This window comes from Hypomesus transpacificus, chromosome 17 (genome assembly GCF_021917145.1).
Source record: "Hypomesus transpacificus isolate Combined female chromosome 17, fHypTra1, whole genome shotgun sequence".
Lineage (NCBI taxonomy): Eukaryota > Metazoa > Chordata > Actinopteri > Osmeriformes > Osmeridae > Hypomesus > Hypomesus transpacificus.
This window is the reverse complement of record NC_061076.1, coordinates 5,912,507-5,937,265: the sequence shown is the minus strand read 5'-3', so window position 1 is coordinate 5,937,265 and position 24,759 is coordinate 5,912,507. Positions and strand designations below refer to the sequence as shown.

Below are 24,759 nucleotides of genomic sequence, written 5' to 3'. Positions count from 1 at the left end.
AGTGTGTCTTGGAGAAACATTAACTCAGCTGCACAAAAGGAGTTTGGTTATCAGATAGGGGGGAAGATCGCGCAAAGCCCAACCTGCTGGTCTTAAAGGTTGCGTGTGGCTGTAAATGTAGGCTGGTGAAACTTCACACTTTGGAATTGTATTGTGTGGAATTTGCAACATAAACATTAGGGTATCATTTGGTGTCTCAGTTCCACTGTGAGAGTATCTCTACCAGTGTCCCATTATAGCAGTTTCCGCACGCAACGACATGTGAGTCAGCAATGCATGACTGCGTGTGTCTGTGCGTGTGTCTGTGTGTGTGTGTGTGTGTGTGTGTGTGTGTGTCTGTGCGACAGCACACAGCCCTCGGAGGGTGTGGAGCGTGCCTGTAAGTGTGTCAGACTTCAGAAGGGCAGGACCCAGGGTCAAGGCGTACGCACATACACTTGTGTGTCAGGGTACGAAAGAAAAAAAACACGCAAACCGGCCAGACGACTCCCAGATACCGCCCTGTTTTGCCTGAGGTGTGAGTGTGTCTGCGTGTGTGTGTCTGCAAGTCAGCAGCTTAGCCGTGTGCTAAGCCCGGGCCAGAGAGACGTGGACTGGAGCGGAGTGCCGGGTCACACAGAGCACAATAATAAGATCACAGAGCACAGCCTCCATGAGCCCTCAGCTGAGGCCTCGGCTCCTCCATGTTCCAGAACTTTCATCTCCAGCCAAGATTCGAGCAGATAGTCTGCTCTCAACCGAGCGTCAGCAGAGACTCCCAGTCAGACGGTTTCAGAGTTGTACAATGTACTTCTGATGGTTTTATCCAAGCGGTTTCAGTTCATCGGGGCCAGCGTTGCTCAACGTCTCCGTACGTGATTTCATCCAGGGCGGGGCTCGGTTTTCGGGCCTCCACTCTCGGTCCCTCTCGCTGTTGGCTCACTCTGTTTCTGCAAATGACCCTTTCTTTAAGAGATATGTCAGCATGGAAGATTGAGACTGTTGATTAGACCTCCAAGACAAACTGGGAGGCCATTTTCTTCCATATTTTCCTTTTCTCAATCCAAAATGGCTGACTGTTTCCCCCCAGGCTCTCTTGGCTCTGGGCCCATCATTACCTCAGGATGGATCCAGTAAGATACAGACCCAACAGGTTATTTGTTTGTCACTCTTTAATCCCGAGAAGCGTTATAGTACAGGTCTTGGCACGTCCAAGTTGTTTTTCCGTGAAACAAGACAAGAGAGACGGAGAGTGTTTTGCAAGGCCTTGGCAGTAAGCGTCACTAAGCTGTGTAGTGTACTTTTACACAATCCTCATCAGAAAGGCGATACTCCTTCAATGAGCCAAAAAACGAAATGATATTGTAATGTGGCCATTTTATACCCAAGGCCAGCCAGCTTGCTCCCTTTCAGAAACAGAGAAAAGCCCACCAAAGCTAGAAAGAATGTTTTCCCTAATAATACTGCTGGGTGGGTCTTTCACATCCTCTTCTTCAATCTTGTTGTTTTAGTCTGTGAATGAAAGTTTCAGTTTTGATGTGTGTGTGTGTGTGGGTGGGGGGTTTGGGGCGGTGATGTCTTATACAATTGACACCAAAAGTTCATATCGTCCTATTTGATGTCCTCTACTGAGGTTAGCATCTAATTAACTCAATGAAAGCCGTTCAAATCAATGCTAGTGAAGCAGTGCAGCACGCTGTCTAGGACGCCCTTATTCCAGGGCTCAAAAAGACGAGGCAGACGCAGAATGGTGTAATTAAACCTAATGATCATGACAATGACGTCAACATATCAGGCAGTCGGCGAAGGACAGCTCATGCTCTCGGGAGACTCGTCTAACACGCCATCATTTCAACTGTCAACAGGAACAAGATGATCTCACAACCAGTCACATTCCAATTAAGCCTATACACGACAAACGGAATCATTGTGCAACACCTCTCTGGATTGCTGTGTACCGTGCTGCTGAAAGTCCACCTCACGCCACCATGTTTGTGGCTGCTCTCTGCCTCGGTCAGAAGTGACTGAATGAGACAGGTGGCTAACCACCTGTAGCGTCTACGCAGGTCGTAAAGAGCCAGAAGTGTTCTAGAACATGTTAAACAGGAGATGAGAGGTTCGAACGACCCCACACAGAGACATCAAAGTCAAGGAGCCACAATGACCCCCTATGCGGCTATGGTGTGTGTGGTGTACGTGTCTGTGTGTGTGTGTGTGTGTGGTTGTGAGTGTGCTGCTTGTTAAACTGCTGCAACAGCGCTAAGTGACATAAACACTGACCCTTACCTTTCTCATGACCCCTTCCTCTCCTGCCAACCTGTCATGTGCAGTCTGAGCCCTGTCACCCGTGTGTGAGACTCTGGGCTAGCAGGGTATCACCTTCAGAGTGGACGCCACCGTCGGAACTCAGGGTTTCCGACGACTAGCTCCAGTTTCAGGGAGAATGAGATTCATTCAGAGGGTGCCATAAGATGTTAAAGAGCCCTCTGTATCAAAAAAAAAACAGAACAGCCACTGCAGAATTTCCATTGAAGATGGGAGGATTTTGTTTTGTACCAAGCTCTGGTGTTCTGTTAAGATTTAAATCGTTTGTTGGTTGATGATTTCAGCAAACCATGCTCTTATATAAAACTTGCAAAACGTGGATGGACACAATAGAGCAACTGTTCTCCGGTCCTGTTTCTCTCTCCCTCTTGTCTCTCCTCTCTCTTACTGTGTAAACACATGAGCTAGTTAGTGTCAGTTGAACTGAAAGAGCGTAGCCTGGTGAGGGCTTTGTTTGTGTGTCCAGAAGGGAAAAAGTGTGTTTATTTGTGTTTGTGTGTATGTATGCATAGGCTCAAACAGCCAAAGCATGACTATGTATGACCTTGAGTGTATAAAGGTGTAAACTATCAATAATAGTCAGACCTTTTGCAAGTAAAGATTTTCACATCTAAGATCCCATGTGTGTTTCAAGCCCATTTCAAATAAATCTAACACAAATTCCCATCCCCTACAGAGGGAGGGTCTGGCAAAGGTTACCAAGATACAGTAACTCTTGTAACTCTCTGATCGAACACAGACAAGTACCCCTGCAATGTTTACGCCTCGTAAAAATCTGTTTCTCTTTTCCCAGGAAAACTCAAACAAAAGAATAGGATACAGAGACTGGCATGGCCTTTGTGAAACTGCATTTTGGGAATAACAGAGATTGGGTTGTCCATTGTTTTGTATATTTAAACATTTTAATTGAATGTTGTACAGTAAAGCTTTGAGCTTTCAAGCTGCTCATGAAGGTTGCGAAAAACACGGGCAGAAACAAGGATCTCATCCTGAGCGCCCAGGATTTCACACAATGACACGCACACTATTGCCCTCTCTCTCTCTGTCTGTCTGTCTCTCTCTCTCTCTCTCTCTCTCTCTCTCTCTCTCTCTCTAAAGACACACTCTCTCAAGGCACACATATACACACACACAAACACAGAGAGACCCTGTTATGGCTGTCACACAGCATCATGGATTGCAATGGCTGATGTTCTTTGGGGCCAGGCTCCTAGACGGATCCAGCACAGTGCAGAATGAGGAACGAACAAGGAAACTGTGATCCCCAGTCCTGTGGCGAGGCAGAGACGCAAGCCAGAGCATCGTCTCCGCAGGAAGCCGTGAGAATCAGATCACTGTGGCTAATCTGGAGAACGGAAGTTCTCCCTGCCTACTGTGGGGGGGGGGGGGGGTTCCTCCCACATGCACTACAACTCTCAGCGCAACCCCCAGATAACTGCAAATATGACCAGCTTTTACTGCTTTGCTTTGGATCACAACTTCCTGAACTTTCCTGTGGGGGAAACGTTCGCGTCATGGTTGGCGTCTCAACCCTGTCCTTCCACGAGCCTGTGCACCACCTGGGTTTCTGGTCCTAAGCTCGTTCTTATCCCTCTGAAATCTGAAGGCAGAGCACAGTTGAATTCACTTTCATTGCGCTGCTTTCATAACACAATAAGTCCCCCACCTGCTAGGGTGAGTGGCCCGTCAGAAAGCAGCCTGACCTAAATTCCTCCTGGGAGATTTGGAGCTGCAGATCTTCAGATTTATGTGGGCCTCTGGGAGCGAGCGGGCGGTCGGGTGGTGGGGACAGCTTGAAGGCATTAGGACCTAATACTGCATGGACGTCGGCAAGTCGCTGTAGAGCCTCTGTAACCTCCAGCACCCCACACAACCCGCCTCTCACGTACACACGTTTAGGCGCACTCGGTACACAGGCGCAAGCACATACGCACACGCGCACACGTACAAACAGAGCCCATGCACGGCCACAGATCTCCTCGTGGGCCCATTGCGGTCGGAACAAGTCGGCGCTTTGTGTTTTCGGGACTGTGCGGATTTCGAAGAATTCTGAGGGAGACGTAACTGGGGCATTCCCCGAATGTGTCACCTCCCCTCTACATATCTTGAAACGAGTTACTGTGATTTAAAAAGAAAAAAACACCCAAGGAACTCTGCTGACTGATGGTAATGAAGAGGTCAACAGTGAGGTCAGATTCTTCTCCTTCTCTGTCAGCGACATTAACGCGAAACGTAGCATGACGTTGTCACCAACGACCTGCGCCGTAAAAGGTGTGCCGATGAATACAAACACCGTGTCTGTCTTTACACAGGACTGGCACTTGAATGACATGTTTCCTGCCTATTAAGAAGAATGTGAAAAATGATGGTACCCGTGTAGAGGCTGTGGCTTCAATGACAGGCTGGCAGAACGCCAGGAGAGGGATGTTGACAGGCAGAGAGCCCTGGATGCTATCAGCACCTTGCTATCTGCCTGTGCATACCACTGAGATATTGGACATGCTTGTGTGACTGACGTTTACAGTTTATCTGGAGCAGATAACAGGCTTAATAAAACTAGGGACAAACAATGAGAACCGAGCGGTGGCTTAGCCATTAAACAGACTGATTCTCAGAGCAGGAAGGGAGAGCCGTGTCCAGAATTAATTATGAACTAGTCCCCGTTCACAACCACAAGCAACCCTTGTCTGAACATTATTGAGTCAATAAGGCGTGTATTTATCTTCTCTACTCGGCAGAGATGGTTTAACAATAGACAATAGGTTTGTGGCTTAATTCTTTTTTTTCTATGAATGCCTGTCTTTACATACTTTGTAAATATGGTTAGCATAGTTATACTGGGTCAAAGGGTTTCTCATTTGACTGGGAGAAAACAGGTTGTTCTCAGAATTGAAAAATAAGTTAAAGGACACGACAAAGAAGAGCACAGAGCCACACTGTCTTATCCTGACAGAAGCACAATCCATTTTATTGCTGTTTTCCACCTGGGGGCTGTTGTCAGACACAGTGAGTCACTCTCAGCATGGGATCAGGACAACAGCCCCAGTGACAAAACAACTCTCCCCTACTCTTAGTTTCTACCCTCCCCCCCCCAAAAAAAAAACCCATTCTACCCTCCCCCCAAAAACCCTTCACCTCACTCGCTCCTCAGCACTGGCCTGAGCTCACCCCCACCCCTGCCTCAACCCCCGTTGGCCCCAGCTAAACACAGCATATTTACCAAACATGTCCAGCCCATTCACATCCACCGCGCATCACTACTCAATAGAAAATTATTTTCTGCTCTGTCAAGTTTACCACCAACATGCACACACACACACACACACTAACACACACACACACACTAACACACACACACACACACACACACACACACACACACACACACACACACACACACACACACACACACACACTGGGATTACCTTCCTTTCCCCCCTCAGTTATCCTTGTTGCTTTTGGTTTTTCCTGTTCCCCCTTTCCCCTCCTCCTCTGAAATGTGTGACAGGTGGAGGTTTAGAAGAAGAAAACCTGCTTTCCCTTAAGCTGCAATGAGAGGGAAAATAACAAACACTGGAGTCAGTGATAAAGCAACTGGAATAACAAGAAGACGACAACGGATCTGCCTGGAAAAAAGGAGCAGAGCTGCATCTCCTGTGGAGTTGCTATCACAGCAGCTATAGCGCCAGACATTTGAGGATGGATTGAGTTTTTAGTCGTTTAATGCACATATTATTCTGACACAACAGATCATCCCTCATGTCACCTTCTTTCTCTGCCGCTCTCTGGATCACACCTTCAGACACATTTGAGAAACACGTACAAGTGTTATTGTCGGTCTAGGTGGCTGTAGCCGTGCGCAGGTGTCCTTGATGGATGCTCAGACAGCGTGTTCTGACATGCACTATGATTATGACAACACAGAGCCTTGTTACAACACCTAGACAGCAAGCCTGGAGTGTAGCAAGAAGAAAACAGATACCCGACATGCTCTTGTGCGCACGCACGCACATGCAGAAATAGTCACACACAAGGATCGCGCGCGCGCACACACACACACACACACACACACACACACACACACACACACACACACACACACACACACACACACACACCACACACACACAAACCACAGCCAATTACTTGTCCAGATAAGTAACAGTTACAAACAACTCGTTTCCCCTGTTAAACGGGTTTTCTCTTTGTCTCAAGCCGAAACACACTGCAGTGGAAAAACACAAATCTTTATAGAAAAAGTTGTGAAATTGTTAGGAAGAATTTACATCGTAGGCCTAGAAATTTTTATCTAACAAATGTGAACAAATTTGAGCACAAATATAAGATATTTTAATGTATTATTATTGTTATATATACATATATATATTATATATTGTAGCCTACATAGTAGCCCAAAAAACAATTACACAAGTGTAACATGGTAGGTTTACTACGGGTTTACTATCACAGTTTTTATCTTGGAGGCACGCTCCGCAGAGCGCAAGCGCAATATCTCCTATGGTGTGACGTGGGAGTAATCAGAGCAAGATTACTTTCTGAACTTTCAGTGAAGGAACTCAATTCGGCACATACGCTTTCACTCGCTGGAGCTGCCGATGTCCGTAGATATGGTCTGAAGTAGTTTGCGACGGAATGCCGAGTTTGTTTCTGTGTACTGTCGTTTATGCCTTAAGGACACATGGAGACAATATGTAGTTGGATTTACGGAGGTGGACTTTCTTATTTCACTTGAGAAGAAGAGGACAGTGTTGCGCTTCTTGCAACTGCTTGTGTGGGATAAACATGGTCACACCGATCCTGGCGCATTTGCTATCTTTTCTCCTTTTTTGTAAAATTGTGCTTTGCCAATACTCAAGCGACCAGTGCAGTTGGAGGGGCAGGTGAGATTAATAGCATGTTTCATATTAATCAAATTTACTTCCACTAATGTAATTTTGAGGCGAAGTGTTTTAAAACGGCTGTGGTCTGATCAGCTAACATAGCCTACTAAATCCCAGCGTTAAAATGCTACAAATTGTTAAACGTCTGCCATGCAGAGCTTTGACACCACTGATAAGAATACTTTTATTTATGAATTGCAGCGCTGCTTCACATTCTTTTTAATAATTGTTTATTCTGGTCCATACACCATTTTCCCCTTTAGACTCTTTACTAACCCCTCATAAGGTGAGCAGTTAAATCTTTATTTGTAGGAAAAATGATTAGTGCTTGGGTCCCTTTCATTGATATGTAAACTACATAGGGATAGAAATGATTTCATGCCACTGTAATAACATCCCTAGCTTAATTATACTACCCCGCCAAAGTATCACTGGAATCCTAGCTGGTCCTGATCAACGTTTCAATGAGAAGCTCATTCTTTTGAATGTATATGAAGTGTTACATTCTACCTCCAAACGTCCCACAGCCAGTAAAATCCGTTTTTCCTCTGGCTTAGTCAAAACGGTCTAACATGTCTTTCATCTTCAGAGCCAGGAAGGGTAGCTCTATGCTGCACTGATCTGTTGCTCATTAGCAAGGCTCCTAGCTAATGTATTATAATTGCATGCAGAGATGATGAAGTTAAAAAAGACTTAATTAAAGGCGTGCCTAAGAAATTCTGGTTCTGGGGCTTTGCTACATGTGTTCAGCATGTGCCAGCTCGCTCCAGATCTATGGCACATTCGAATTTCAGCATCTCATTCCCAAGGCTGGGTGTTTCTCCTCAGGAAAAACAACCGCTAACTTGGCGTCCACATGGGTAGAATGGCGATGGTTTCCTGCATATGGCTTTGCCATGAGTGACAGACGGTAGTTTGGATCGCTGTGCAGGCAGGCATTAAGAGACTCAGTTGGTCATGCTGGCGCCAGGGTCCCCGAGTATTGCCCGGACAAGTCTCTTCCAGTCTCTTTGGTGCCATGAAAGCAAGGGGAGGTTTGGTGCGTGACCCGCATTTGCACTTGCATGCAGCAGGCCCCAGCTACTGTTTGTGCTGTTGTCGGCGTCAAAGCCTGTGTGTCCCCCTTCATTCAGCCACTTTCTGTTTCCAAACGCTTCCCAAAGGCAGACTGCCAGTGGTGCGTTTGGCCACAGCCCTGAGGGGGGAAAACAATGTGGTAGAAAGGAGAGTGTATCGGGGCTGAGGTCAGCGTAGCCGCGTTTTGGCTCGTGACTCGTCATGCAGCCGGGCTCGCGCGCACCCGGGGCCCTAACACTCTCTCTGGGAGGATATTAAAGCACATTCCTCCCAATCAGCCAGGAAGCTTCTCCTGAGCCGGGAGCCAGGCCCACGCTCTGCCCAGGGCCCGACACACACACACACACACAGTGTGGTTTGAGCCCTCAGTGACCCTTTGACGGCTTTGTTTGGAGATAGTGTGAAGAACCTGGCGTTTTACTCAGGGCTTTTCAGTGGTGGTGGAAATGGCGGGGGGTGAGGGGGGTGGGGGGGCGGTTGTGGTGGAGGTTGTCTAGTAAAAAAAAACAACATACTAATCAGGCTTTCAGACTCCTGGCTGGTGGTTATTGTATTTTATCGCTTGTCGTTCTGTCGTCGTTCTGTTGTTTTTTTGGTTTGTTCAACAACCTTGCTTTATTCTAATTGCGTTAGAGTTAAACATCTTTTTACCCTTTTGTCCCCTATCTCTCTCGCTCTCTCTCTCTCTCTCTCTCTCTCTCTCTCTCTCTCTCTCTCTCTCTCTCTCTCTCTCTCTCTCTCTCTCTCTCTCTCCCCCCCCGTCTCTCTGATCTCTAGTGGACTGACCCACGAGGGCCATGCCAGGGACGTGGAACAGGTGTACCTGCGATGCTCCCAGGGTTCCCTGGAGTGGCTCTACCCCACGGGCGCCATCATCGTCAACCTGCGGCCCAACACGGCGTCGCCCGCCGCCACCCCCGCCTCTCCGTCTGCATCAAGCCCCTGCAGGAGTCCAGCGGGACCAACATCTACCTGGACCGAGCGGGCAAGCTGCGTCTGCTGCTCCACGAGCGGGACCAGAGCCAGGGCAAGGTGCACTGCTTCAGCATCCAGGAGGGGGCGCTCTTCATCGAGGCCATCCCCCACGTGGACATCAGCCGCAAGATCACCGGCTTCCAGTACGAGCTGGTCAACGAGAGGCCGGGAGCCGAGCCGAGCTCTGTGGCTGGTGAGTGGTGCTCCTTTGACTGCTGAGGTGGTTTTCCCTCAGGGTGGGCGGACTGGAAAGCTCGTTTTTTTGGGGGGGGATTCCTAGATTTCAATTTAGGAATCGAGATGGAAGGTATTTAGGAATCGCAAACCCTTTCGTCTACATTTAGGGTTCTCATTCCAGCCACGAGCTGGTTTGCTTTGTCCCTTAGTCTCAGTGTTTTGGGCAAACTTAAATGTAGCCACCTGCTGGTGGAAATCTATTTTGAAGGCCCCTTTTTCGTGCTACATGTCCTCTTTGGCACTTTTGACACAGACACTCACGTTTATATCTTTGTCAGTCAGTGTTGTTTTTGTAGTTCGAAACATTTGAAAGCCACGCTGCGGTATCAAAACATCGCTTACCCCCCCCCCCCCACCGCCCTTTTTCCTCTTTATATTTGTATCAAACTTTGTTTGGAGGACAAAAGTTCACAGGTGATTTCCCACCGGTTCGTTTATTATCAGTTCCCCTCGAGGACCATGTGTTGGACAGAGGCTTGCACTGCCGCCCAGTAAACCTGTCAAGAGATGAGCTGTGTGGAGAGAGGCACAGCCAAACAGAGAGCCTGCCTTTCAAAACAAAGCCTTATTTTCACGCTGCGTACCTGCCAAACCTGCATGACTTCAAGCTGCGCCAATGTGCACAATCTCAGCGTATTTTCTTATTTTGTGTGTTTTTTTTTCTTCTTCTTCCACACGAAGACAAATATGAGGGATGTCTCTCCCCACATCTGTTTGTAGTCCCAGAGTTCTCTTATCCACATCCTGCAGAACCTGCTGGCACTGCGGGGATGGGGGGGGGGGGCTGGGCGGTGGGGGGGGGACTGGTCCACCCCATGGGCAGACGCTTGTTTTCATCCAGCAGGCTTCCTGTACCTGTGTGTGTGTGTGTGTGTGTGTGCGTGCTGCTGTTGTGATGTGGGATGGCACAGCTAGGACGCGGGCCTCGCGTCGCTAGCAAGCAGGACTCTCCCCTCCGCCGCGTCGGCCCTATTTTGTCCCCGGTCCTCTCTGACCCCGCCGGGCCGTGCCGGAGCCGCTGCCCTCCCGTCAGGGCGGAACGCGTCTCGCTCCAGACGTCCGGAAGGACCTCTCCCGTCCGCGCGGGGCCCTGCTCCGCTCCGCCTTCGCGCCCCTCCCGTTCCCTCTCCCCCCCCCCCCCCTCCCCCAATGCCTCTCGTCTCGGCGTCTCTCCCCTACGTCTCCATTTGTCCTCCTGCCTTCCATTTGTCCGCGCTGTCTGTTCCCTTTCATTCCTCTGCCCTTCATCCGTCTTCCCCCCCCTCTCCTCCCTGTCCTCTGAAGTGGTTCTCGTCTGGGCGGAGCGGTATTACCGAGTCGTGCTCTATTAGGATGGAATGCATCTGGTACCAGATGTTGCAGGGACACTATCTTCCCCCCGCCAACCCCCCCTCTCCGCCCCTCCCTCCCTCCCCCGTCCGCCCTGTGAAGTGGTTCTGATCGGAGCGGTGCGGCGTGCGTTTGGGTCGGGGGTGGAAGGGGGGTGGGTGCTCGCTGTGCTGCCAGGTCATTCCTGTGGTTGTGTTTCATGTCTGACATGTGAGCTCCCAAGCCCCCTTACTGGAGCAGCACTGCTCTGCTGTGGAGCAACAACACCAACCCTTTGGGCCAGGGCTCAGGGAGGCAGCCAGGGCTCAGGGAGGCAGCCAGGGCTCAGGGAGGCAGCCAGGGCTCGTGGAGGCAGGCAGGCTTTCATCAAAGGTCCCTGGCTCCGGCTCTGGGCCCGGCGGTCGACCACTCTGAGGTCTCCCCGCTCTCCAGCTGTTCCTAAGCCCCTGGGCCCGTTCCTGGGTGACCCCTGACCCCACTGCTGGCGTGCCGAAGCCTCGCGTTGCAACGCCAGCTGACCCGAGACGTGCCCCACCTCGCCCCGCTCACTCATAACTGAAGAGCGACCTGTCTAAATATAATCTAAGCAGCTCCCAAGCATGGCAAAGGGTCTTGGACACTATTGTAACCATAAGCCTTTCTTTTTTTTACCAGCCTTTCGTCGGCTATGAATGTGATACACAGTTTGCGTAAATCCTCTTCCATACCCTTCCGGCCTCAGCTGAAGGAAGATATTTTTCAGCTGAGCGAGTAGGTGTACCCCATCTGGACAGACAGACTCGGCTGGACAGACAGACTAGGCTGGGGCTAAAAGCTGCCCCTGCCCCCTCAGCTCACTGCTGACTGTGCAACCCCCCCTCCACACCTGCCCCTGTGGCCTCCTCTGGAAAACAGATAACCACACCAGGTCCGGGGGCTAATAAAGCAGTTTGCTGCTGACCCAGACACGGGACCACCTGAGTCAACTAATCATTGACTTGACGGCTCTCCTTCAGAGGCCTTTCCCCTGTCGTAAAGCAGTCTGAGGACAGGACAGGGCAAGGCAGGGGAGCCTGGTGGGGTATGACCAGCGTGAGGTTAAGCTTGGCCTGAGGGCTGTCGTCTTCAAAGGCTGGGCTGGAGGTGGACGAGGCTACTTCAAGGGGTCACTTTCGATTTTGAAACTCTGTGACTGGAGACTGTGCTTTCCTACAGGTCACAAGTCAAGCACAATCGTGCGCCTGTGTTCTTTTTCTTGTACATCTGTTCTGGTTCTATTTCCGATATATCTACTCAGGCATTTGCCATGGCGCGTGTGGTCACGTTGCCGGCCCCGGGTCATGTGGGCCCGACCCACTGCGTGGCTGTGCTGCTGCTGCTGCTGCTGTTGCTGTTGTTGTTGTTGTGAACCTCAGCTCCAGCAGACCTCGTAGACGCTGACTTGACTCTGTGCAGGTCAGACATGTAGCCGTTTGGCCCCGCCCCGCCTCGCTCCACCCGAGTCATCTGCTTCTCGTTAGTGGAGGGGTGTCAGGCTCTTCGGAGAGAGAGAGAGAGCGAGGGATGGGGGGGGGGGGGGCTCTAGCAGAGGCGGCAGGGAGAGGTCCTTCCTGGGGCAATGATCCCCCCCCCCTCACTCCCTCCCTGCTCCTAGTGGCCTGTATAATGAGCAGAGAAAGTCCTAACCCCCCCCCCCTCCCCCTCCTGTACCCCTGCTCTGTTTGGTGTAAAACCCAGAGCCATGACAGCCGACTCCCGTTCGGCCGTCCACATAAATAAATAACCATCCGGGGGAGGGAAATGAATCACAGAGGAGAGATCCTGTGTGTGTGTGTGTGTGTGCGCGTGGAGCACGTGCCCTACACGGCTGGCTGCGTCCGGCCGGGTGTTTTGTGTTTGAGGTCGTTAGCTGGAAAGTTGTAGGGTCGACTGTGAGATTTTTATCACTGTATGGCAGGGAGTTGTTAAAACAATAAAGGCCCTCACCGTGTTCCCTGTTTTTGAGCTACGGTCTGGCCCCAAGCTCATCTGACCTCTCTCTCTCTCTCCCCAGCTCCCTGCCAGCCTTGCAGTGATGCCGAGGTGCTCCTAGCAGTCTGCACCAGCGACTTTGGTAAGACGATTTCCACGTGACCTCACATTCTCCTTTTTGTACGACACGTTGTGTGCATTTCCTCATTAACTCTCATATCCTCCTGACCAGAGAAGAAGCCATAGTTCTACCCTGCTGTAGCGTTAACCCTTGACTCACCTGTTCTGTGTCTGTGCAGTGGCGCGGGGCAGCATCCGGAGGGTGGAGCGGGAGGACGAACAGTCCTCGGTCACCGTGGCGATCAGCCGCCTGTACCGACAGAAGACCAAGGTGTTTGTGTCGGGCGGCGCGAGGGCGAGGAGCTGGGCCGGCCGGGTCAAGATGCCCCTCCAGTGTGGGGTGAAGCCGGGCCCGGGCGACTTCCTCCTCACGGGGACCGTGAAGTTCGGGGAGGCCTGGTTGGGGTGTGCCCCGCGGTACAAAGACTTCCTCCGGCTGTACCTGGAGGCACAGAACCAGGGGACCAACCCCTGTCACGTGGACACGGACTGAGTTGTCGACCTGGCACGATTCGGGAAAACGAGCCCCGGTTGAGCAGAAAGGAACACCTTGTCCCAAGTGCTGACTCTTACTGAGGAAAGAGCAGGGGGGGTTGTCGAACTGACAGAGTGACCCCCTTCTCCTGATGTCTTATTGCTCTGTGAGACAGAGGCTGGTGCTTGTCAGGGTTGCCAAGCAGCATTGAGGTTGGACTCTGTTCTCCAAGCCAACCTTAACCCACTGAGGAATGTCTGAAGACTGAAGACCTTTTTTCCTGGAGGAGGAACTCCTTATGTCTAATGTAGCAGATTCTGTTTGGCCAATGTGTATATAATGTGAAAGAACATTCTAAAATGGAAGCTCCAAGTGCTTTGTAAAAAGCTTGATGTACAGTTTTGAAGATGTTTCTTATGACAGAAATGTATAAAGTTAAAGCCTGCCTTTTATTTGTGTTTTGATCTTAAGAAAATTAGATGTGCAATTTACCGTCTGAATTCATGTCCTCAGGCTGTTTAATTGTGTAAAAGATGTCTCTGCCTTTTTTTTTTTCAGCAAATAAACGTGTATTTTCTGGACTTCTTTGTATGAGTTGAGTTATTTAAATAGGTGATTTGTCGTGTCAATTCCTGGAATCACGTCTTTAGTAGTGCTGTCAAACAATTAAAATATTTAATCGCGATTAATCGCATTAATGTCATAGTTAACTCGCGATTAATCGCAATTAATTGCACATTTTTATCTATTCTAAATGTCCCTTGATTTCTTTTCGTCCAATTATTTTTTCTCATTGTAATGCTCTTATCAACATGGAAAAGTGGATCGGATTGCTGGGTGCAAATGTTTTTTTAATGTTTTTATTGAAAACAACATTGCAATCGCCTGGCTTTGACACGGGGGCGAAGAATTCGCATCAGCTGTGTGCTTTGCCATCAAGTGGTATTTCAGACTGGACGTGCTGCGATGATAGCTCAGTTCACAACGACAAAACACACAGATCACTTTGCTCTTGTCAATGGACCATTTGGCAACTTTTTAATAGTGAACGTTCCATTCAGAATCTTATTGGCATCCATTTCGGCGTTTAGCGCTCGCCATCCACTCAAAATGTAACGTTAGCCAATACTCTTTAGCCGGCTCGCAAGACCAAACAAGTGTGAACGGTGCCTGTTATTTTGTTTCCGGTGTAGCTAGATCTGGTGTGGTGTTGTAGTTTTTTTTCTAACGTCAGTAGTTGTTGCAAAATCATGTGAAAAAACTACAACGATTGCTAGGCCAAAAAGAACGTTAATCGTGCGAAAAAAATTTTTTACGCCTTTAAAATGGGTGTGCGTTAACGCTGTTAATAAAGCGTTAAACTGACAGCATTAGTCTTTAGCAAAAGCAACCCAGTCAAGTTCTGTGGTCTTGGAGGTTAGTTGGCCATGTCCCGCTTTAGAAAAAAAACACAACAAAAAAAACAAGCCTTAAATTCCATATTGTGAGCAAAGCATTTCCTGCCCTTTGGAAAGCAACTAGAAAGATGATATCATGGGCCCATCTCCATGTATAAACCGATCCCATCTGAAATGCACGGCAGCATTAGCTGGTTATTTTTCCAAAGTCTAGTCTGGGGTTTGAACAGATGCCCCTCCATACAGCATGCATTATCCTTCCTTCCAAGGTTCACCTCAGACTCAGAGTTGAGATTGATATCTCTGGTTGGAATGAGACTTGGGTGGATTCCTCGGCATGGTTCCTGTGGTGTTGGGGGTGGGCAGTGCGTCAAGGTCAATCTGAAAGGCTTCTTTGTTTCAGGAGCTGCCTGGTATGAGGAGTCAGAGGACAGGCCTAGGGGACTGCGCTCAATACAGCTCTGTGACCAGTCTCTGGGCGAGCGACTGCACCCAGGAACCAGAGTCATGGTTTTGATAAGCGTTCCGGATTCTTCTACTATGCCTTTCTAAAAGAAGGCCTTTCATTTGCTCTGCCTCAGGTTAAACTGTGAGTCAAAGACTCAGTGTTGCCACTGTGGATGCTGCTGCCTGAGTATTTGTTGAGAGACTAAAAAGTCTTTGTTTCTCTTTTTACTTAAACGGAAATGTACCTCGCACTCGTCTTTCAATAAGTTGGCCCAAGTAGACAATTGCTATTCCAGACAGCCCTGCATGCTGAATGAATGTCTGAATTCCAGCTTGAAAGCCAGCAGCCCCGGAATCGCTCACTGGGAAATGCAAACAGAGTTCCTATGGTAACGCTGCCGTGCTGTGAACCCTTTCTCCTCGGAGAGGAGAGGAGCAAGCAGGAGGAGGAGGTGGAAGAGGAAGCAGGGGGAGGAGAGGGAGGGGCCAGGGTGGCTGTTGACAGGGTGTTCATCTGCCCAGCTGTCCTCCTTGTCATTCCTCTCAACCTACCTTGCTCTGTTGTCACTGGTGTGCCTTCAGCAGCTGTCTGGCGGGTACATGTCTCCATTCCTCAGGTGCTAACCCTTGTCCTTCTCACACAGACCTTAGAAACACTAGATCAACCGGTGATGACTAGCTCCTCCTGCACTTGATTTGCACTTGCAAAAAAACTGAGAAGGGGATTCATCTGAAATTGCTTTTCGCAGCTAGTTTCCCTCTGATGATTTTCTTTTGGCGCGAGTCAATAAGCGAGGCCCTTGAATAAGGCTTGTGTTGGATGGCTTACTCACTGCAGCAAGACCTCAGTGAACGAACCGCACACACCATGATAATCACTGTGGACAACGCCAGATGAATGACGGTCCTGTCCTCCATGGGTCTTGGGCACGGCCCATTTCGTGGGACTGAATAAAAGAAGGAAAAGCCAGCCCCTGTCCAAATGTGCAGCGGCAGCAAATTGCACCGTCACTTGGCAGGAGAGAAGGGAATCGGTGAAAGAACGAGAGGTCCCCCGGAGAGGAGAGAGACCCCAGAACAGAGCCCAGCGAGCCCAGGACACTGGTGACATTTCCACCACTTCGCAAAGTGGCGGAATGTGGAGAATGCTGTTGACTTCACACACGCGTGCAACGGTTCCCCCCTTCCCCTGACACCCCCCACCTCCCCCTGCCCCCTGCCTTGATTAGAGGGAATCAATGGGGACTCTGTGGTGTGTGTGTGTGTGTGTGCACGTGGCCCTGCCTCCAGCACACACAAACACTGCGCCCCAGCGGAGGGACCGCCGCCACCCACACTGAGCTGCAGCCCCAGCAGCAGCTGCGCTGACACCTCTCTGGGCCACCACAACGTGGGGGGCTTCAACAACACGCGGCCATGTAGGAAAAACACACAGCTTCATATGCCCTCCGTGGAAAAATCCGATTTGTTTATCGCTCGTTGGCTTTGAAGTTTCTCGACACTTTCTTGAGTTATTTCGGTCGCTCACGAGCTTTGTTTGTTGCTTCGACGTTCGACGTTTACCGTGTTCCTCAGATACGGATGAACACGTCAACAGGATGAGGTGGGAGAGAGAGTGGCAGAGCCGACGAGGCGCCTTCTAGAACGTTCTCTAATCCCCAAGGAGGCCGTGAGTCTGCCATGATGAAATGCCTCTCAGCCCTTCTCTGCCTCCTTCACCCCGCCTCGCCCTCCACTGTAGGGTCACAGGGGTAGAGCAGGATTAAGGCCAGGGTGTTGGGTGTCTCCAGCAGAAAGTGGTGTTGGGGCCATGCTATGGGCCTGTCCAAATATCAGGTATCAAAGGGAGTGGGGATTGTGTGCGCCTTAACAGTGGAATGGGTTGATGTTTGTAGGTGAGGCTCTTCTCGATCTGGCATAATCTAACTCTTCTACCTGAGGATTACTTGGGTTTTTAGCTGACACTTACCATTGAGATCACAGTGAAAATTCCATTTGGCCAGAAGACATTAAAAGGGGGTTTTCTTGATCAAATGCTTGCTAGTCTAAACTGACCTCAAACAGCAAATGTTCCCAACACGCCTTGGCACGGCGTCGATGTATCTATTCCTGTCAGACAACGCATGTCTGTCAATTAAATGTTGATTTAGTGACCCTCTCTCTGTTCATAAGCAGATAGTCGGTCTGCTGCTGTTACAAGTTTGGCCCCTTTCTCATTTGTCCCTCTCCTTCCTCCGGTTAGGTTACAGTGAATGGAAGGGGCTGCTGTCTGGTCACATGACTGCAGAAGGCAAGGCTGGGGGGAGGTGGTCCGCACAGCAAACACATTGAAACAAGGAGGTCCTCCAGTCTCTCTCTGCACTTGGCTATTGGAAGCTTCTGGGTCCTCAACAGCCCAATAATAGAGCAGTGTTTGGCTTCAACAAGAGGAGGACCTCAGACAAACACATAGCAAATGACACGTTTATTTACATACGTACCAAGGCCTCTCTTCCTGCCTCGCAACACTCCTCATCTACCGAGATGGGCAGGGAGTTTAGACAGCGCCATGGCAACGGTAGCCCAGGCCATGTCAACTTGGAGGAGGGGGGGGTTTCTCATGATGTCATCGTGGCTTCGCAATTGGCGGTCGCCCAGGGATGAGATGAATGATGCATAGCATCGTTTTCCACCGGTCCCTCTCCGGAACACTCCCTCATGGAGTCCACGAGTGCTCTGGATTATGCAGAGATGTCTGACCATGAACCGATACTGCCTGCTAATGAAAGTCAAGATCTGGTTTCCCTCATGTGTATGGTGGAACAGGAGTTGTGTTTGGCGCCCATCAGCATGCCTTCCTCCTGAGTCCTCTTACACTGGGATTCAAACCGCACTGCGCACCGACTTTACTCTCGGTGTAAACCAGCTACCCTACTACGAAGCGAGCTCTTCCATGGTGCGGTGGGCGGTGTTTAAACTGAAGAGCGAGTTCCAACTGCTACATAGACAAAATGATCCTGTCACTCCAGATCCATCCCCCACTTCATCTTACCATCCTAGATCTTATCAGTACAGTGGTCAGTATGATCAATTGCGGATGAACGATTTGTGGAGGATGTCCATTGTGGAGGATGTGATGAAGATCCAAATAAAATCAGTTGGCGCTGATAATGGCTGCCTCGGTAGGCACCTTTCTGCCAAAGTAAATTCCTTGTCTGTGCAAACTTTCATGGCGAATAAACCCCATTGTGATTCTGAAAATAGTAATTATCTCACCATAGCTCAGTAACTTCATGACGGCTTTGAATGAAGGTGTTTTGTGTGCACTCAATACATCAGTCATCGCAGCCCTGTGCTCCGATTGGCTACGAGAGATTTTCCCAGCTTCCTCCACTCCCAGACACGTCACTGTCAGGGTCAGGGCCCAGGATCTCTTGTTTGCACAGTCCAATGAGCACCAGTAGCTTTGTCGCGCTGTGGAAGGTCTCTGTGGCAACCAGCCTGACCCTGGCTGACCCCTGGTCTGAGGGGAAAGAGGAAAGGCAAACTGGATCTCAGATGAATTCAGTCATTCGAGCTGGGGTAGACAAGGGTGTGCCCCCCCCGGCCCACAGGAGAAACTCACAAATCTTGAGGCATTGTTGCCTGACAATGATCATCAGCCTCGGCATGACGAGTGGAGAGCGTGATTGATGGCCTAATTGAACGAGGGACGTTTGAGGGATGTCTAAATAGGGGCCAGGGTGGAGGGTGTGATGGATAGGTAGGAAGTGAGGACAGAGAGCACTTTTTTTTTTCACACAGGAGCGGATGTGAGCTGTTTACTTTGAGTCGACGAATGATGGATCGATTCTCATGGGGGCGGAAGGCAAGGGACGACCGGAACACAGCAGAAGGTGCACGTCACATGACACATGACACATGACACAGACACAATGACATATGTCTGTGTCTGACCTGAGTTCACCTTTGTTTCCTCAAACAGTGTGCGGTATATAGATTGGAAGATCCACCCTTTGACATTGCCCCTTGTTGTTCCAGTTCCATCTTCTTAGAAACCGAGGGGTACTTTCATAACAGACAACCGGGTTACTATGGAGAAAGGATCCACCATCAGATCATAGCCAATCACCTACCAGCTTTCTGCAGTATCCCCTTGTCATGTGATCTGAGCTCTTCCGAGCGAGATCACACAGGACAATGGACTGTGTGTCTGAACTGGGTTGCACAAAATAGACCAGAGAGAAAGTGAGGATGTCTGTTGGATAACAGAAAAAAACACAATGTTACAAATACATTATTGCACTGCTGAATAGATTGACAGAGAACGTTTCATTAGTTTGACTCATTCTGTGAGCTATGAAAATATAGCCACAGACATCATTACAGAATTGCAAAACGAATCCCCAACGTTTTCAGCTGGATGTAAATCCGTGGCCATTTTCCATGCATGTCACCATAAATATTTCACCACGTTAAATGCAGCCAATTTCAAACCCTCAATTCAGTTTCTTCCAACCGTGTCTGTGTCGTGAGGTGACCTTTGAGAAAAGGCTCTACGAAGCTTGGTCGGGGGTATAAAAGAGCTTGAGCTTGCCTTTTGAACACTGTGAGTCTGTTTTAAATGGAAACCCAAGCTGACAACACAGCAGTCTAAATTCAGGAACGTATCAATGGAATTTCAGAGCACTCCCACATTATTGCCACGCACATAGCACAGTACACGGCCTAGTGGCACATAACTCCACCTATTGACTTTAATTTGATTTTGTTTAATGCTGATGTCACAGGGTCCCCCCGACCACACATCGCATAATGGTTTGTGCAGAAGGATGAAAATCATTACTGTTTGTTGTGTGGGGTGCAATGTGCCACGACAACAGTTAGAGAATCGACAAGTGTTTGCGGCAGCAGCTGGGGAAAGAATGGCTGAGCCTAGGGAAAGTAGAGCTTATGGGGGAGGTACAAATGCACACACACACACACATCACACACACACACACGCCGAAACAAACACAAGGGTCGACACATTTTACTTATAGCTCAACCGGCTGACAGTCTGCCTGACCCTCATCTGATGGCCTGGCATCTACTTTGGCAGCCAGGCCCCTGACAGGGGTCACAGGAGGTCATCCCCTTTTACTCCATTAGGTCAGGTCAGAGGATGTAATCAACAAAGCTAAACAGAACTAAAAGTAGACCAACAACTGAAGATAAACTACAACTGTGTTTTTTAATGATAATGATTGTGTTGAAATGAAATGCAACCAGGTCTTAGGGGCCTGGCAAATGTTAGATGGAAAGAAAGTCATTATTTAATCAGCCCTACTCCCACCCTCAATGCAGGCCTGTAGGACCCTAACACAAAACAGAACCTGTTCAGTTAGTCAGACTTTAAGAGACTAACACATTTAGAGCTGAGTTTTAAGAATGCGAAGCAAGGATAGCAACGTTCTCTCGAGGTGAAACGATCGAGTTGATCTCTCGCCCAACAGCGTGAACATGTGAGGCAGGGCTCGAGCATAGGATGACATAATGCTGAGATTTAATGGGGATTATCGCTGTTTTACTATGGAATGTATGCAATGTTTGGATGAGGAGGAGAAGCAGGGCGGGAAGAGAGCCCCTCTATATAATGTGCTGACGGGGACATTCCCTCTCACCCTGCTATCTCAAGCATGTAAGAATGCCAGGAGTTTTTTATTCTTACTCTGTCAGTATACTTGGTCCACTGCAACTCCAGGAGGAAAGTAAAACAGTAGAAGTCTTTTTAACCACTCCTCGTTGCAGCAGTAACTATAAATCACTTTGGATTTCTCAATGAATGATTTATAACAGTTCATTTTCTGGAACTAGATGCATGTACTACTTCTAACTTGCAGTGCCAGGACTGATTGAAAATATGAACATTTCAGCCCTCTATGGAGCAAGAGGCAAAATGTGTGCATGTTTCAATATCTTAATGTAGCCCTGTTCCTGGGACTTTTTCATGACAATAATTTTTTAAAAGGTAAAAATGGAACAACTCTTCTTTTGTAGAACAGGTGCTGCCCCCTTCTGGTGTCTTACACTAAGACCTACATCTGGTAGGCTATTTCTTTGGAACCAATCTCTGATAAATTGATGTATTAAAGAACAGAGGAAGTTCATGTTCTTGATGGAAGAGAACACAACACAATGTGATTTATAAAATATATCTTTCAACAGAGGCAGCATAGTTCACCGAACAGAGGGAACGTCCAGTTGCATCCACCAAGTCAGGACATTCAGCTGACTTTTCAGCCTCCCTATAAAATCCCTGATATATTACATACACGTCATATTTCAGTCAGCTAACCCTAACCCCCATAGACGGAGAGAACACAGCATACTGTACAGCGAGCGTCACGTAGATAGAGCCCCAGGGGCCTCTCGTGTTTCCAACCGTGGCAAAATGGAGATTTATAAAGCAGTCATAACAAAGCACGAGCGACACACAGACACCCCGTCATTAAAAGCCCGGGACTTGATGTCTGCGTTCTGATGGATGAGCCCGGTGACCTCAAACACAACAGTGAATTCGACCCATCATAATCAGGAAATGGCAAGTCCCGCCTCAGCTCTGTGGGAGACCAAAGACTACCTTTAGGCGCGATGACACATGCAGACGCAGCAAAACAAAGCTTCTCCCATGACCGTAAGGACGATTGGCCATGAGAAGTCATTTATAGTTCTTAAAAATAATAAATTCAGAGCCGAATGAAACTTGCCCCCACTTCTTGGTGGGACTGCTTTGGCCAAGTGTGTACTTAAAATCTCATCAGTGTATCCACGAGGGGGGAGACCCTACTCTTTCAGTTAGTGTTGGATGACTTTCCAGACCAAATTTAGCATGCACATATTGTACTATAGATCATGTTATTACTATCTGGGAAAGAGACCAGTAATAAATCTGCCGTACATGTTCCCACAAGAGGACAAGGATCCTCTCTAGAGCAACTTTACTTACAGAAGTTCTTCATGGCTTGACTATGTTGTATTACTACATCAACACAAAGCAATGTTCCCATCTTATAAAATCACCACATGAATTTTTTCACAAATACCAAATGACTTCAAATGTCTATTTGCATACATGAATCCATCAGTTCTTTCATGATCATTGGTCATTTCACAAACTATGTTGAACATCATATACTTTAACTGTGTACAATGCAATTTGTCACTATATATACACTATACATGCTTCGGAAAGAGCTTGGGTGGGGTGCAACTGCAAGGTGTTGTTTTGGGATTCGAGCTATGTTGCTGGCTACTGGATTGGTGTGTGCAGAGCATAGGTGCAGACTGCCACCTGTTGGTGTAACAGGCATTAAATAAAACAGATCGTCACTCAGACTACTTTTTATAGTAGCCTACATGATCTGGAATTGTGTGTGTTTTTCTATCTGTAGGATTATGTAAATGTGTTCTGTTTAAAAGACCTATACTATTTAAAAACATTATGCAAAGACCATGTTGTTTGGGTATTGTCTAGAGTACATCCTCTGGACAGGCCCTGGTTTTTTTACTTATCTAGTTTCAAACTCAGCAGAGTCCTTGAAGTCAGTCTTTCATGGGTGTAAAGAATACAGTTTAGAATCTACAATTAATTGTTGTGTAATAAAGGGTGTTTCAACCGTGCATTCTATATGAAATTAGAATGTAAAAACGATCTTTCAAAAAACATTGGCGTGAAATGCTTCTCGCTTCGCCACTATGTTCACTGCTCCAAAACACAATTTCAGGAGTAGAGAACATTTATCGAGTCATGCTGTCACTGGGCCTTGATGTGACAATTCTTTTCAAGGGCGCTGTGTGTATACTTTGTATTATCCTGGTGATATTGTTGTTGGTTGAGCTACTCAAGACATGGAACAGATACAATGAGGTACGATGACATTGTTTGAATCGACTGTGGTAATAAAAATCCCTGTTAACTTGTGCAATTTTCTGTCTTTTTCAGGAGGAGGATTTTTATCAAACATCTGATTTGTAAGCAGGCCTAACGCATTATCATTTGTGTGTGTGTGTGTGTGTGTGTGTGTGTGTGTCAGAGAAGTGTCAGAGAAAGGGAATGTGTGTGTGTGAGAGAGAGAACGAGAAGGCAAGGGCAAAAAAATATGTGGGTGCCATTCTGTAAATTATTTAGAATTCAAATGAACAATAACTTTTCTAATTTTCTTATTCTACATCTGATCCTGTGTTAAAAGGAAACTTTTGCAGGACTTTTCATCACAGACTGTCACCTTGTTCACTGACTGCCTAGACCAACTGGGAGAGCTTGCGGAACTCACAGTAAAGTCCCATGCTGCAAACAGCTCAGTTATCAGTCAGTGTGATGACTCTGACACCTCTAACTCCGAATGCCTTTTGGAGACAAAGGCTTCACAACCCCAGCAACATCATGCCCAGCTCCCATCTGACTGCAGGAAGTGCATGCCTATGCACCCCTGTGAGAACACGGATAGAAACGACAAAGTTATCGGAGTGCAGTCCCAAGTGTCTAGCGATGACACCTCCAGGAGTGGGAGAGAGAACACTGTTCGGCACTTGTTTGATGGACCATTAAATTCCAAGGCCCCTCTCAACTTAGATTCTCAGGTGAGCAAGGCCGCACCATCTGTCAAAAAAGTGTTAAATTTCCAAGCTACAGAGACTCAATTCATCCCTCATGAGTACAAGGACACACCGGTGAATCACATCAAGCACACAGTGACACAACAGCGATGGGATTTGCTCAGGCTTGCTGTCCGGTCTGTGACAGCATTCAAGTTAAAATACACCTTGAGGACAAATAACCTACCAGTCTTTCCAACTCAGGCTTCTGATTATCAAAACGAGCAAACTCTATGTGGGTGGACAAGGGAGAGTCAGGAACCGAAGAACTGTGAGTTGTTCTCCCCCGTTCCGGAACAGTCTATGAGGGAGCTATTTAAGCCAGGCACATGCATTACTCTGCCCAGGGTAAAACACATTTTGTTCATGAACCATGAGGCCGTGAAACTCATTGAAATGACCCAGAGGAAGAAACACTTGGAGAATCTGTTTGGCGCACCCACTATCTTCACCGACTCCACGGAACTGTTGGAAGTGATCATATCTAGAGCAGCCTTGCATTTATCTCAGAACGCTACACCTCCACCAAATGTACACTTGGAATTCAATAGTTCCGACTCAGAGACACCATTCATCAGTAAAGAGATCCGAGACAACCTTGAGTTTCACATAAAGCGCAAAAAGATCCTACACCAGCTAGGTTTGTCTGAGCAAGTGGCATGGACTTTGAAAACCCCCACAGCCAAGGTTCACAAGGTGGCCAGCTCCAAGCCTTCCTCAACTCGCCATTATCAGATCCAAGCGATGACCAGTGACCTATCCTTTCTGACCAAGGAACGGAAAGCGGCTCTGGAGGACAACGTGATGAGGAAGAAGGCTCACAGCTACCCAACACAAGTGTTGGACTCACTGAAAGTATTAGCGCTTCCTGAGGCAATTGCCATAGACCTTGGACTGAAGTTTAACCCTCTTGGGAGCCCCTCAGAATAGA

The 24,759-nt window shown here is 48.3% G+C and overlaps 1 protein-coding gene across 1 annotated transcript; it reads left to right on the top strand.

The window, feature by feature from the left end:
- The first annotated feature begins 6,851 nt into the window (after positions 1-6,851).
- On the top strand, positions 6,852-13,949 carry metrnla (meteorin like, glial cell differentiation regulator a). The gene is given in 5 exon segments (XM_047038643.1): positions 6,852-7,205; positions 9,060-9,198; positions 9,201-9,450; positions 12,856-12,915; positions 13,073-13,949. Coding segments are annotated over 5 exon segments (861 nt in total). The 5' UTR covers positions 6,852-7,107; the 3' UTR covers positions 13,387-13,949.
- Positions 13,950-24,759: the final 10,810 nt, after the last annotated feature.